Below are 13,702 nucleotides of genomic sequence, written 5' to 3' on the forward strand. Positions count from 1 at the left end.
TATGGGCCTCCCAGACCATAGTTTCTGATGTTTCCTCAGCGGTATTAACTTTAAAGTAATATTCTAGTTCTTCTTTAATAAGTTTGTCTATCTTTTCATCATGTAGGAGGTCCTCATTTAGTATCCAGCTACTGCTCCGTGTTTCATGCTTGCTTAATTTTATTTGTAGGCTAACCGGGGCGTGGTCCGAGAACGTCATTGGCCCTATGCTTGTACCCTCAACCTCTTCCACATAGCGATGCTCCACGAAGAATAAGTCCAGCCTAGAGTATGTCGCGTGAACGGGGGAATAGAAGGTATAATCTCTTATGTTCTGATGTTGCATCCTCCATATATCTACCAGCTGCTGATGACGCAGTTTTTTCCTGAGTTTTTTCATCCACTTGCCTTCGGACCCCCGAGCACGCGACGTACTGTCTTTACCTGGCTCTAAACATATATTGAAGTCTCCTGCGATAATGGCCCTACCTCTCTTAAAGGTTTCAAACTTTGCCAAGATTCCCACTAGGAACCTTGCTTGGTTATTATTTGGGCAGTAGATATTTGCCAGGGAACATTCCATCCCTTTCAAGCTACCTCTTATGAACAAGAAGCGACCCTCCGGGTCAATTACTCTCTCCTCTATTGTGAACCCAACTCCCTTTGCAAAACCAATCGCCACTCCTTTTGCCCCTCTTATCGGGGAGTCTCCATAGATCCAGTACGGAAACTCGCTTGTAGCTATTCTCTTGCTTTTGCCTAGGTATAGGTGGGTCTCCTGAAGGAGGACCACCTCTGCTTTCAGGGATCTCAATTCTCCCATTATGTTCGCACATTTTATGGGGGAGTTGATGCCCCTCACATTATATGTGACTATATTTATCCCAGCCATCCTGTTATTTTAGCCCCATTTACACCTTTACGTAGCCCCTCCTGGCTGAATAGTCGGATCCACCAAGGATTGGATTGGTCTCGTCCTACCCTTAACCCCCCCACCCCCCCTCCCTCAACCCCCCTCCTCCCTCTCCACCCCCCCATCCCCCCCCCTCCTCCTGCCCACCCCCCTCCCTCCCCCCAAATCCCTCCCGCCCAGTCCCTCGCCTTTTCCCCTTTCCCATCAAGTTGGGGGGAGTATTGGGGTGCCACATGAGCCCCCTGAATGAAGAAAAAAGAAACCCTGGCCTACCCACTCCACCTGGCCACACGGTTTACTCCCCAGAGGTTGAGCTCAGAGGAGGGTCTAGCCTGGCCAAGAGCTTCCCCCTGGGTGTAATCCCAGCCATCCCTCCCACACACCCTCCACCCACCCCCCACCCCCGCCCCCACCGACAATAGATAGTATAGAGAGAGAAACAAAGAGGGAAGAGAGAGAGAGAGAGAGAGAGAGAGAGAGAAAGACAAATCCATTTTCAATCACTTTTAACATTCGAGGCCTCTTTCAGTCCCTGTGTTCTTTTGTCATTAGTATTGGTTTCCAAGTGACAGGGTCCCCTAAGTGTTCCTGACTTCCGCTTTTCTCCCACCACCCCGGGATCTCCATTACTGGGATTCCAAGTCGATCGCAGAAATTCTGGGTCTCCTCCGGAAATCTCAGCACCGCCTTTCGGCCGTCCTTACGTCCAGTAAGATTGGCAGGGAAGCCCCAGGAGTATTGGACCTCGTTCGCCTTTAAGGCAGCTAGTAATGGCTTCAAAATTCTTCTTCTGCTTAGAGTTTCTGCGGCTAGGTCCTGGAAGATGTGTAAATTTGTTTCACCGTACTTCACCTGTGGGTTTCTCCTTAAATTCATGCTAATCTGTTCTTTGTCCCGGAAGCTATGGAATCGCACTATTACATCCCGCGGAGTGTCTCCCCTAATTTCGGCTGGTTTCCTAATTCGATGGACTCTGTCTAGGTTTAAATTACCGCTGATATTGCAAGGGCTCTTCAAATCTTTGAAAATTTCCTCCATTTTTTCCTGTAGGTTTTCTTTTTCACCATGCGCTTCCGGGAGGCCTCTAATCCGGAGGTTTTTTCTTCTGCTGCGATTTTCTTGGTCTTCCATTTTGTACCTTATATACCTCTGTTCCTTCTGCAGCACTTCTATCTGCTGTCTCAAGTTTCTTATTTCTTCTCCTTGTTTGTCCACTGTTGTTTCAACTTCCTCCACTCTGGTTAATAGGTGGCTCATGTTCTCATTTACAGCGCTGATCTCACCTCTGATTGAGGCCTCCAGTTTCGCAAACATTTCAGCGATTTCTCCCTTGGTAGGGAGCTGGTTTGCCTGCTGGATTTCTTCTGCAGTTTCTACTTCTACCTCGTTACTGGGGGGTCTTGAATCCATCTCCGCCATTTGTTTTCTTGTACCCATTTTAGCCGTTCGATCTGGCGTTTTATTCTTTACACCTGTTGAATTACTTTCTTTGTTACTTTCATTCATCATATATTTTCTGATGGTTCCCGGGCTTGCACTTGTTCTGGGTGGATTTGCAGGTCCTTTTGTTGATCTTCCTCTCATTTTTTCTACCTATACCTGGTTAGTGGTTCCTCCTCTATTATGTGTGGTGTGTTTTCTGACTTTCCCTATGGCACTGGGGATTACCTTGATCCCCCAAAATATTTAATTTGTTGCACCGTAGTATTTACTCCACTTATAGTGTTATATTTTAGCGATATATTATTATACTACAGTCACTTTTGTATGTGGATCAGTACGGCAGTCCCCTAGAATGCGATTATTTCCATACTGCTTACATCAATGGGATTAGTCCGCTAGATCATACACCCAACTTCCGACACAGGAATAAGTCAGCCTATTGTTATAGTGAGATATTGTGTATTTGTGATCTCAAGTTGCAGCAAAGTCGCATATGCAGGTGCAGCGGTGTACTGGTCAAACAGAAGTGTGCAGTATCCATATAGATTGACACTACTGAGAGTACTTCTTTGCGTCCCTTACCCACCCCCCAGCACCGATATAAACCAGCTTATTAGTATGAAATAGTTTCATATGAGAGAGGAGTCTTGTTATGGTAGAGTCACGTATACTAATAAGGCAATATAAAAGACACATATAAGGCAATGTTTCTATACAGCTTGGCAGATTAGCAATGTTGGAAATAGTCCGAGGCCTCACTTAGCCATCTTAAATACAACAGCAGACCAAGATTAGTGTAGGGAATGATGTTATACTTGATGCTACTTTGATGCGATATAGTCGCAAGTGGAAAGTCGCAGTAACTGACACAATATGAGCAGGTATCCTTGCACTTTAGCAACAAGTGATTTAATGCATCACTTACCCATCTTCAGGCAGCTAAAAGAACCAGAGTCTTACCCACTTTCTTCTCTCCTAGGGCATGCGCCTGTTCCATGCGATTTCTTTGACTTTACCATCAAGCTTCTGTATCAGGTTCTGTATCGGGTTATCACTCTCTATCCCTCCTCTCCCCCTCGATCCCGGCGAGCCGTCCCATTAGGTTCTGATGGGTAATGGACCGTGCATGTCTCCTCTCCTCTCCCCCGTTTGCGGAGGTTCAGTGGAGCCGTCCAAAATCCTGTCTGCAGCGGCCGCTGTAACTAAGGAGTCAGGGCACCGCTCCCCCTGTTTCCACCCTCCTCCGTTGGAGCCCAAGGACGAGAGACCGGGAGCTGAGACCGCCGGAACCGACAACGCCGTTCGGACAGGGGTGAAGGGGGGGGGGGGGCGGCCAGAGACTAGTGCATGGTCCACGGGCCTGTTTTAGCAGGCATCATGGTGTGAGGGACACCCAGCAGCCCAGGCTCAGCTCTGACCCGACCCCACCCACATCCGGCTCCTCCTCCTCTCCACCTGTGCTGTGATGGGAGGTCCCAGCTTAAGGAACCCCTAGCGAGTGCGGCTCTTCTTCTTGATTCCGAGCATGCGTGGCACTTTGTGCATCGGAATTGTGTACACACGATCGGAATTTACAACAACGGATTTTGTTGTTGGAAAATTTGAGATCCAGATCTTAAATTTTGGGTGACGAAAATTCCGATGGAAAATGTCCGATGGAGCCTACACACAGTCTGAATTTCCGACAACGAGCTCCCATCGAACATTTTTCCGTTGGAAAATCCGACTGTGTGTACGGGGCATAAGGGTCACCATACATGTTACAACCATGACACAAAATCTACTTTTGATTTACCAATCCTTTGCAATAGGAGGATCTACCTCATCTATCAAATCAATGTGATGGTGAAATTAAATACAACCTTTTACCACTTGAGCTCTGGAAGATTTTACCCCCCATCGTGACCCAGCCATTTTTTTTGGCTATTTTAACTGGTAATTGCATGGTCATGCAACTCTGTACTCAAATTAAATTTATATCATTTTTTTCACACAAATAGAGCTTTCTTTTGGTGGTACTTGATCACCTCTGCGTTTTTTTTTTTTAATTAAGGATGCACGATACCTTTTTTTTTTTAATGAGTACCAATACTTTTTTTAGTACTCGTTGATACCAATTACCGATACCTACCGCAACGGTTTTGTTTACACTTCAGCTGTCAGCAATGGTACACGACCTGCCGCAATAAATGTTCTGTGGCAGGTCGGCAATCAGTTTAAAGTGGACCTTCAGTCATTTTTTCATCTTCCCATCTATTAAATCTTCTGCCCTTATGGTTTTAACTTTGGATAGTAAAACATTTTTATTCTGCCAGTAAATACCTTATACAGCCCACTTCTCGTTTCTTGTCTGGTCATTAGCCTAGGCTTATGACATCATGCACAGCTCTCTCACTCTTGTGAAAGTTTGCCAGGAAGGGGAGGGGGGGTGAGTCATAAGAGGGCCAATGAGAGTGGCAGAGCTGGAGGTGTGCCTCTGTGTAAATCCAGGAAGTAAACAGGCAGCAGCTTCAGATGCCCACAGTTAAAATGGTTGCAGCCAGACTCAGTGGAAAGAGATTTCTGCAGCATATTTGGCAAGTACAGAATCACAGTATATATAAAATAATATGCAAAGTGGTTGGAGGGAAGCTTCAGAATGGCAAAGAGGTTTTTATTACAAATTATGTGAGCAGACTGCAGTTCCAATTTAAATTGAAGCTGGCAAGGATTCTAATAAGCATTTAAGTAGATATTCAGAAAAATTATGTTGTCTGTGACAGCTCCCCTTTAAAGCCCAATCAAGCCAATCTTATTTTGTGCTTTATAGTTCTACGGGATTTCTATAGCACCAACAGTTTGCACAGCGCTTTACAAAATAAAGGGCGACAGTACAGCTACAAACACAAATTTAGTGAAATAGGATTGGGAGGACCCGGTTAATGAGAGCTTACAATCTAAAAAGGGAGGGGCAAGTGATACAAAAGGATATATCTGTGGGGGGAGAGAGCTGATGGAGAAAGTAAAAGTTCAATTTTTAGGTGGAGGTGGGAGAGGTCTACCTGAAGAGATGAGTCTTCAGGGATCTAAAGACCGATTAAGTAAGAGATAGCGGGATAGATTAGGGAAGGGAGTTCCAGAGAAAGGGAGAGGCTCTGGAGGAGTCCTGGTGAAGAACATGGCAGGAAGTGATAAAGGAGCTAGAAACCAAGAGGTCCTGGGAGGAACAAATAGGACGATTTGGGTTATAATGTGAGATGAGGTTGGTCATGTAGTTGTGGATGGCTCTGATTGTTGTTAACATTAAAATATATAAATTGTTTATGGTGGTCCAGCCGAAGCCGGTGGAGGGATTGGCAGATAGGGGGGGGTTAAACCACATACACTGACCAGGTGGATAAGTCTAGTAGTAGCATCCTTGATAGACTGAAGGGGGGATAGCCTATGTAAGGGAAGACCAACATGGAAGGAGTTGCACTAGTGGAAGGGAGAGATTATCCAAGGAGACTGATTCACTCCCTGGTTAAGTGAAAACCCCCTTCACTGCAGGGTAAATGCTCTTTTTGTCTAGGGCAAACATTTTAACCAAAGGGCCAGTTTACTGTCATTCAGATTTAAAGTGGTTGTATAGGCACAAAGTTTTTACCTTCATGCAGCCTATATATGAAGGTAAAAAAAACCTTCCGTTAGCACACAGCGCACAGCACCCCCCCAAGCCCTTAGCTGTACCCCTCTCGATCCAGTGATGTCCACGAGAGCCTTGGATCTCCAGGAGCTCGCACTCCCGATTGGCTTTAGGCTGCGGTGGGAGACATTGGCTCCTGCTGCTGTCAATCACAGCAAGTAAGCTAATCAGGAGACAGAAGACACAAAGAGCCACGGCTAGGAAGCACACCTGTGCCAGGCGACAAGAGGGAGGGGCCAGGAGCGCCGACGAGGGGCCCAAGAAGAGGAGGATCCAAGCTGCTCTTTGGTTAAAACCACTGCACAGAGCAGGTAAGTATAACATGATTTTTTTTGTTTGTTTTAATAACAAACACAAGACTTTAAAATCGCTTTAAAGGGGGGCCAAACTTCTGGCCAGTGGAAGTAGAAAAATGTCTTGTGTCGGTGGGCGTAAACAATGCCTCATCTTTGGTTTTAGGGGGAGGAATAGTGCCCCAGTGTTGGTATCAGTAGAAGGAATAGCGCCCCCTCATTGGTGTGAGTGGGAGGAACGGTGACCCATCATTGCCGTCAGCTGGAGGAACGGTGACCCCTCATTGCCACCAGCGGGAGGAACGGTGCCCCCTCATTGCCGCCAGCGGGAGGAACGGTGCCCCCTCATTGCCGCCAGTGGGAGGAACGGTGCCCCCTCATTGCCGCCAGCGGGAGGAACGGTGCCCCCTCATTGCCGCCAGCGGGAGGAACGGTGCCCCCTCATTGCCGCCAGCGGGAGGAACGGTGCCCCCTCATTGCCGCCAGCGGGAGGAACGGTGCCCCCTCATTGCCGCCAGCGGGAGGAACGGTGCCCCCTCATTGCCGCCAGCGGGAGGAACGGTGCCCCCTCATTGCCGCCAGCGGGAGGAACGGTGCCCCCTCATTGCCGCCAGCGGGAGGAACGGTGCCCCCTCATTGCCGCCAGCGGGAGGAACGGTGCCCCATCATTGCCGTCAGCGGGAGGAATGGTGCCCCATCATTGCTGTCAGTGGGAGGAATGGTGCCCCATCATTGCTGTCAGTGGGAGGAATAATGGCCCATTGTTGATATCAGTGGCAGAAATGATGCTCCACTGTTGATGTCAGCAGTTAGAAGAGTGCCTTTTATCAGAGGAAAAAATATTCCCCAAGGGCTGGATAAAGAGAAACTCAGGGCCACATCCGGGACGCAGTTTGGAGAACACTGGTCTAGGGGGTAATAAGTACAATACACTATTTACCTTATTCCTGCCTCCCCTGTCCTCAGGATGTGGATGAGTCCTCAGAGTTCCTAACATACAATGCAGGAAAACTGATCCTGCACTGTATGCAATGATGTTGGAGAAGGAGCAGCTCCATGATGAACAAAGAGTAGAAGCTTTGGGGGCTACCGCAGGGAGAAAGCCTTTTTTAAATTATTCATCATTCCCTAGATCAACCAGGGCTCTATGGAACCTCAGAGTGCCTCCATCTGTGGATGACAAACCTCCCATCGAATGATGCCTGCATAGTACCGAGGCCAGCACCACTTGGCAAAGCCAACACTATGACCCAACCTTTTTTTTTTAGCTATCTGTAAGGGAAGCATTCTAATCACCACTGTAAGGGGGGCATTCTTTCTACTGACCCCCCAATGTAAGAGGCATCTTCTCCACTGACTGCCAATGAACTGGTTTGGTTTTGGTAAAGATTCCTAGAGACCTGAGTATTATTTTAGGGGTTCTTCTGGAATAAAAAAGGCTGAAAAGAGCTGCCATAGACTAAGAAATGGGGTTTATGGTTGCCACCAGGACAAAAAGGAAAGGACAAAAAATTAAACGAAACTAATTTCCAAACCTTACCTCACGCTACAAAAAATGGGTTTTTCCAGTATATAGATTTTAATTTACTTGCTGTCCGGACAATGCATGGGCAAAGCACCGATTCACTTTCAGAACGTTCATTGTTCTTGTTTCACAGCAGCCCTGAAGAAACACTCGTAGAACAGGCTTCCTTACTTTCTGCATATAAACCATGTGACCACATGCCGCCTTACTCTTCACAATTCACCACTGAGGGTGCAAGCAAACCAGAGCTTGATGGGATTTGGAAATTTGTTTTAGGAAGACAACATGCATTAATCAATGATACACTGCATGCAGAAATTTGGCAGAACCTTCGCGCTAAAGATAAGGGAGCTTTAGTAGACCAAAGACCTTGGACTTTTCCTATAACCAGTTCTGGACCGCCTCCTGTAGCTTTACTGCTAAAGTGTGGCACCGCTGCGCTGGATGACGTATATAAAAACACATGATCCCACATTTCCGGGTAGGGGGCTTGCTCATGTGATGGCCGCCCTGGCTGTGCTGTCATTCGCTAAAGCACAAGCCAATCAGCGGATCCCGGACAATGATTTATGGTTGGAAAAAAAAAATATTGTTTTGTTTTCTAAATTTTTGGTCTTTTTCCCCATATATAATAAAAAATAATCAAACACCGCAAAATAAAGCTTTATTTGAGTGAAAAAATGATATAAATTGTTTGTGTACAGTGTTGCATGACTACACATTTACCTGTTAAAGTAGCGCAGTGCTAAATAGCAAAAAATGGCCTAGTCATGAAGGGGGTGGAGCCCTCCAGAGCTTAAATCGGAGCTCCACCCAAAAGAGGAAGTTCTGCTTTAAGTACTACCCCCCCCCCCCTCACAGAAACGAGTGAAGCTCCACTTTAAGTGGTCAAACAGATTAATTTTTGGTTTGAGAGATGAGCACAACTGTCTCTATGCAATTCTTTCTGATGATTCCACAGAGCTTATATTAAAGCTGTGGGAGTGTCGCTGGCCATCAAGAGAACTAATCATGTATTGCACACAGTTTATGGGTTTTCCAGAAATCTTCCTAGGCTGAATATCCTTTTTAAACTTAAGACACACAATGAAGAAATAGAAAATGCATTTCTAGCAAGAGCGTAACTAACTAGACCAGACCATGTGGCTTTTATGGAGCCCAGTATTCCTTACACCTAGGGAAGGGGTCTCCAAGCTTTCTAAACAAAGGGCCAATTTACTGTCCTTCAGACTTAAAGGGGGCCGGACTGTGGCCATTGGGAGTAGAAAGGCTCCCAACATCAGTAGGAATAAACAATACCCCATCTTTGGTGTCAGAGGGAGGAATAGCCCCCCATCGTTGGTGTCAATGGAAGGAATTGTGCCCCATTGTTTATGTCATTGGGAGGAAGTGCGCCCCACCATTGGTGTCAGTAGGGGGAATAATGTCCCATTGTTGGTATCAGTGGATGAGAATAGTGCCCCAAGGGCCTGATAAAAGCATGCAAAGGGCCGTAGTTTGGAGACCACTGGCCTAGGGCTGTCTAACTTTACAGTTGTCTATGCAAGTAGCAACATCGGTTGGTGAATACAGATGAATAAATTATCGTATAAAAAGCTTAGGAAACTCTAAACCTTTACTTTTTCTGTTCATTATAGGAATTGCCTTGGAGATAAGGTTTAGGGTCCCCGTAATGGTTGTGTTCCAGTGCCCCAATGCACATAGTTACAACTCTGACCAGCAGGACGGACTTACCCACTGCAGTTGGCAAGTTTCCAAGCAAAGCCTGTTTGTATTTCGTCAAGCTTTCGTCATCTTGGTCCAATTCCTGGAGCTCTTGTACGGATTTCTTCTCAGGCGGCTTATAATTCAGGTCAACCTCATCCTCAGAATCATCAACAGGCTTGATTTCGCTTTTGTCCGCCATTTTGTCTGCAATGGAAGAAAACACATTATGGCTTTGAAAAGGTGATTCTAAAAACTAACAAAAAAGGTATGTACCCCTTTATTCGCACCCATGTTTACCAAGCAATCCTTGGGTAGATCAAACAATCCCACGTTTTTGAAAAAAATAGGTTCCTTAAAATCTACCAACAAGTATAGGCAGGATGGGCCTACAGTGATATCTCAATGCATTTCATCAATAACACATTATATATATATTATTATATAAAATCTTTTTAGCCATCTGTAAGGGGGTAATCCTTCCCAATGTCCACAAGTGTAAGGAGCATTCTTCCCACTGACCATCACATTAATGTATCATCACGAGTTAGAAATAGTCATTTTTAGCAAGGGTCCCCTGAGACAGGAATGTTATTTAACTGGTCCCCGCCCGCCAAATTGTAGAATGAAGGTCTGGCGGGAACTCTCTTGTTCTGGGAGTCCTCCAAATGACGTTCTCCCATTCTCGCAGTGTGGCAATCGGTGGTACGCAGTGTCCCTCGGACACAGAGCATCACCAATCGTGGTAAAGAGCCGATGACGTAGGCCCTTTACCATGTGATCAGCTGTGTCCAATCACAGCTGATCGCATGTAAACAAATGCCGATTATCAGCATTTCCCTTCCTCAGCGCTTTCAGTGTGAGGAAAGGAAAGCCGATAATCGGCTTTCCTGTAGCGATGGGGGCATTTACACTGATCAGTGCCCATCAGTGCAGCCCCATCAGCGCCCATCAGTGAAGAAAAATAACTTCCCGGAAGTCACCTTTGCTGTTAAAAAAAAAAAACAGCAACCTCTCTGTTCTCTACAAATTGCTACCATTCCATACTTAACCCAACCCCCCCCCCCCACTATATATGACCAAACAGAAGCTAGAACTTGGGTTACACCTTCATGGATAAGGTCATGACCAAATCATACAGACCGACACACAAACTTCCAATAGCTAGTGCGGTTCAAGAAAGGAACTAAAAATTGGACCCCTTTTTTTAAGGTCTACTCTCCTGCCTTGGCTAGGATGACCCCGCGCATGGACAGAAACAGCTCAGGTCTCTGCCAGTACTATGTCAGAGCCATCCGAGCAAGTGTGATGTAGATATCCCAGGAGGCAATTCATGATATTTCATGCATGGGCAGACACACTATGTTGGCTCCGCCTTATTACTGGCAAGGATCCAAGCTAGTTCTGAACATGCCCAGAAAACCTACATGTGGAGACATACAGCCTGCGTCTCTACCAGGTCCCACAAACCTGGCAGAGACCCGAAACAATTCGATTCAAGATGGCGGCATGGGCCGCAAAACAGAGGAGAGATGTAGAAAGAACTTTGTCTTCAAGCAAGACAATGCTAGATTGCATGGACTAGTATTTTTTTTTTATATACATACAGGAACTAGTATCTGGTGGTAGACTGTCCCTCGGCATCATCACATCCAATGCATGGACCCTGCTTTGGTCTTGAGGACATCAGTAAAAGGACACAAGAATGCGCCAGCTAAGTGCAGTATTAGTAATAACTATTTATTGCAACAAATAAACACTCTCATAGATTCATATAAAAAATGCTCGTCAGTATGTAAGAAGCTTTTATACGGATCTATGCAATTTGGCTGCTGCAATAAATAATAATCACTAATACTGCACTTATTTGGCGCCTCCTTGTGTCCTTTTACCAAATTTCAGAGATGGATTCCTGTCTCTTAGTGGAGTGGCCTACTCTGGTGCCTATTTTTGGACTTTACAAACATGGACTTTATACTTTTTTAGCCTGATTATCACATGGACTAATTGACGAAATACGATGGCCATACTCTTTAGACTGCTGGAACATGGGAGAGAAGACACTTCGGGGACCAGTCTAGCAGCATGGAGAAGTGGTTAGGTAATCTTTTTTTCTGTGTCCCCTATACCCAAACGAGCAATGAACCTTGCAAAGTGGGCGCAGCCCCGCTACAAGGAATAATTTCAACGTTTACCATAGGTGGGCTTTAAGTATGGTCCACGAGCAGGACCATGGATGCAGATTTTTCTTCAGGAATGCTGCGACTTGTAGTTCTTAGACAGGCTGGGGATTGCCAACACAGCAACAAAGACAATAACAGTGTATGCTCTCTGCATATCATAACCTTGGGTCAACATTAAAAATGCATCAAGTATTTTCCTGGTTAAAATCGCAATCTAAAGATAACATACCACGTCCTTAACCTCGATGTTGTCTCCAGCACAGGCTCATTACATGCAGAGAGTGGGGGAAGCCCATGATTTAACTGATTAATATGACCGTAGCAGAAGAGCTTCAGTATAATCCCCGGAACATTACAGCGCACAGAGGGGAGCCATCACCAATCAAGAGAAGATCTCCATAATGGGCCAGGCGTGGACTCCGCTTACTCAGCTCTACGCTCGCTCAGGAGAGTTTGTAACAATCACGGCTAGTAATTCATCCCGCCGCTTCCATTGTGTCAAAGATTATATGGAGCGTGAAATTTTGTAAAATGTTAAAGCAGAACTCTAGGCATGACTAAATTTGGGTTATATTAGTAGTGAACGCAAAAGCTTCAAGACCTCTTCAAATATGGCTCTTTCTATTTAGGCACCATACCTGCTAAGGCTTCAAGCCACAATCAATCTACAGATCAGGGATGGCCAGGGGTGTGGTGGTTGAGCAGACAATGGAAGTTCTGTACCTCTGAACGCAAGCCCAGGGACACAAAGAAACCGCGCAAGCAGTGTACTTTTGTACACTGAGTGGTCATTTTAGAACATAAAAGAAAGGGGCCTGGATCAACCAGATTTTTCTGATGGAAGGAATACAGTAAGGGTCCTTTCACATGGGCTTGCCGATCAGTTCCACTAGTCAGTTTTTCATGCGGACCCAATGGGACGCTCCATGCACCTCTATGGAGTGGCGGATGTCAGTGGTGACATGTCCACTGACACCTGCTATCTGATCCGATCTGTGAAATCAGACGGATAGAGACTTTAGCTTCCGTCTTAAGGGAGGAGGAGCTTATGAACCACTGTAGAAACCCCAAGACACCTGCCAACATCCCAAATGCAATTAAGAAAAACTGTCCCAGCGTGGACTTTATAGGCAGGTTAGGGAAGTGTGAAAAAGTAATACAAGCTATAAAATATAAGAAAGTTTATTCGTCACATAATAAAAAATATTTCCCAAGAGGGGACAATAAAATACATAAGAGCATAGAATGATGACAAAATAACAAAACAAGCACCTAATTTGTAAGGTGGGCTGGAGCACCGAACCGCCCAAGATGGAATAATGGCCCAACGGGCTTCAAGGTGTTCACAGCTGAACCCGAACCCAACGCGTTTCGGAAAATGTTTGGTATATTCCTTCTCCAGGGGAGAAGAAAAAGGGTGCACAAAATCTAAACCTACAAGAAAGAAACAGTCAATACAATATTCAATAAGTAAGGTTAATAGTTTCCACCTGTCTGGCGGATCGGATAAAAACGGAGAGGCAGTCCGTTTTCATCCGATCTCCCCCATAGAGAACAGGACAATCTTTGCACAGTGAGCAGGGATGGACCGGTCATCCTATGCAAGAAGGTAAAATGCTTTTTGTGTGCTGCTTCCCCCATAGCCCCACTGATACTCTCTTGAACCCCTCTCAATCCATGAATGTGCACGGGATCCTCAGCTGTCCCGGGTCTCTCTCTCCTCATTGGCTAAAACAAACACAGCGGCTGGGGCCATTGGCTCTCACTGTGGTCAGACAGTGGAACAATGTGGAGAGAGCGGGGGACCGGGCCGAGACACAGCTCTGTGTGTCTTATGGAAAGATAGAGTAGGTCTTGGGAGCGAGCACATACTAATGCCCCCATACCAAGTGGCTTGCTATTGAGGGGAACTGGAGGGGAACCGAGAAGAAGATTGGGGCTGCTATGTCTAAAACCACTGCACAGAGCAGGAAAGTAGAATTTTTTTTTTTTTTTCAA

At 45.9% G+C, this 13,702-nt stretch overlaps 1 protein-coding gene across 2 annotated transcripts in view; it reads right to left on the reverse strand.

The window, feature by feature from the left end:
• Positions 1-13,702, reverse strand: part of LOC141148682 (rho GDP-dissociation inhibitor 2-like) — a 129,360-nt gene that overhangs the window by 62,408 nt on the left and 53,250 nt on the right. For both annotated transcript variants that reach the window (XM_073636324.1, XM_073636323.1), the window contains exon 2: positions 9,552-9,728. In XM_073636324.1, the coding sequence (XP_073492425.1) occupies positions 9,552-9,723 (172 nt within the window). In that variant the 5' untranslated portion in view covers positions 9,724-9,728. The remainder of the gene's footprint in view (positions 1-9,551; positions 9,729-13,702) is intronic.

The sequence above is a fragment of the Aquarana catesbeiana genome, linkage group LG06 (assembly GCF_042186555.1).
Source record: "Aquarana catesbeiana isolate 2022-GZ linkage group LG06, ASM4218655v1, whole genome shotgun sequence".
Classification (NCBI taxonomy): domain Eukaryota; kingdom Metazoa; phylum Chordata; class Amphibia; order Anura; family Ranidae; genus Aquarana; species Aquarana catesbeiana.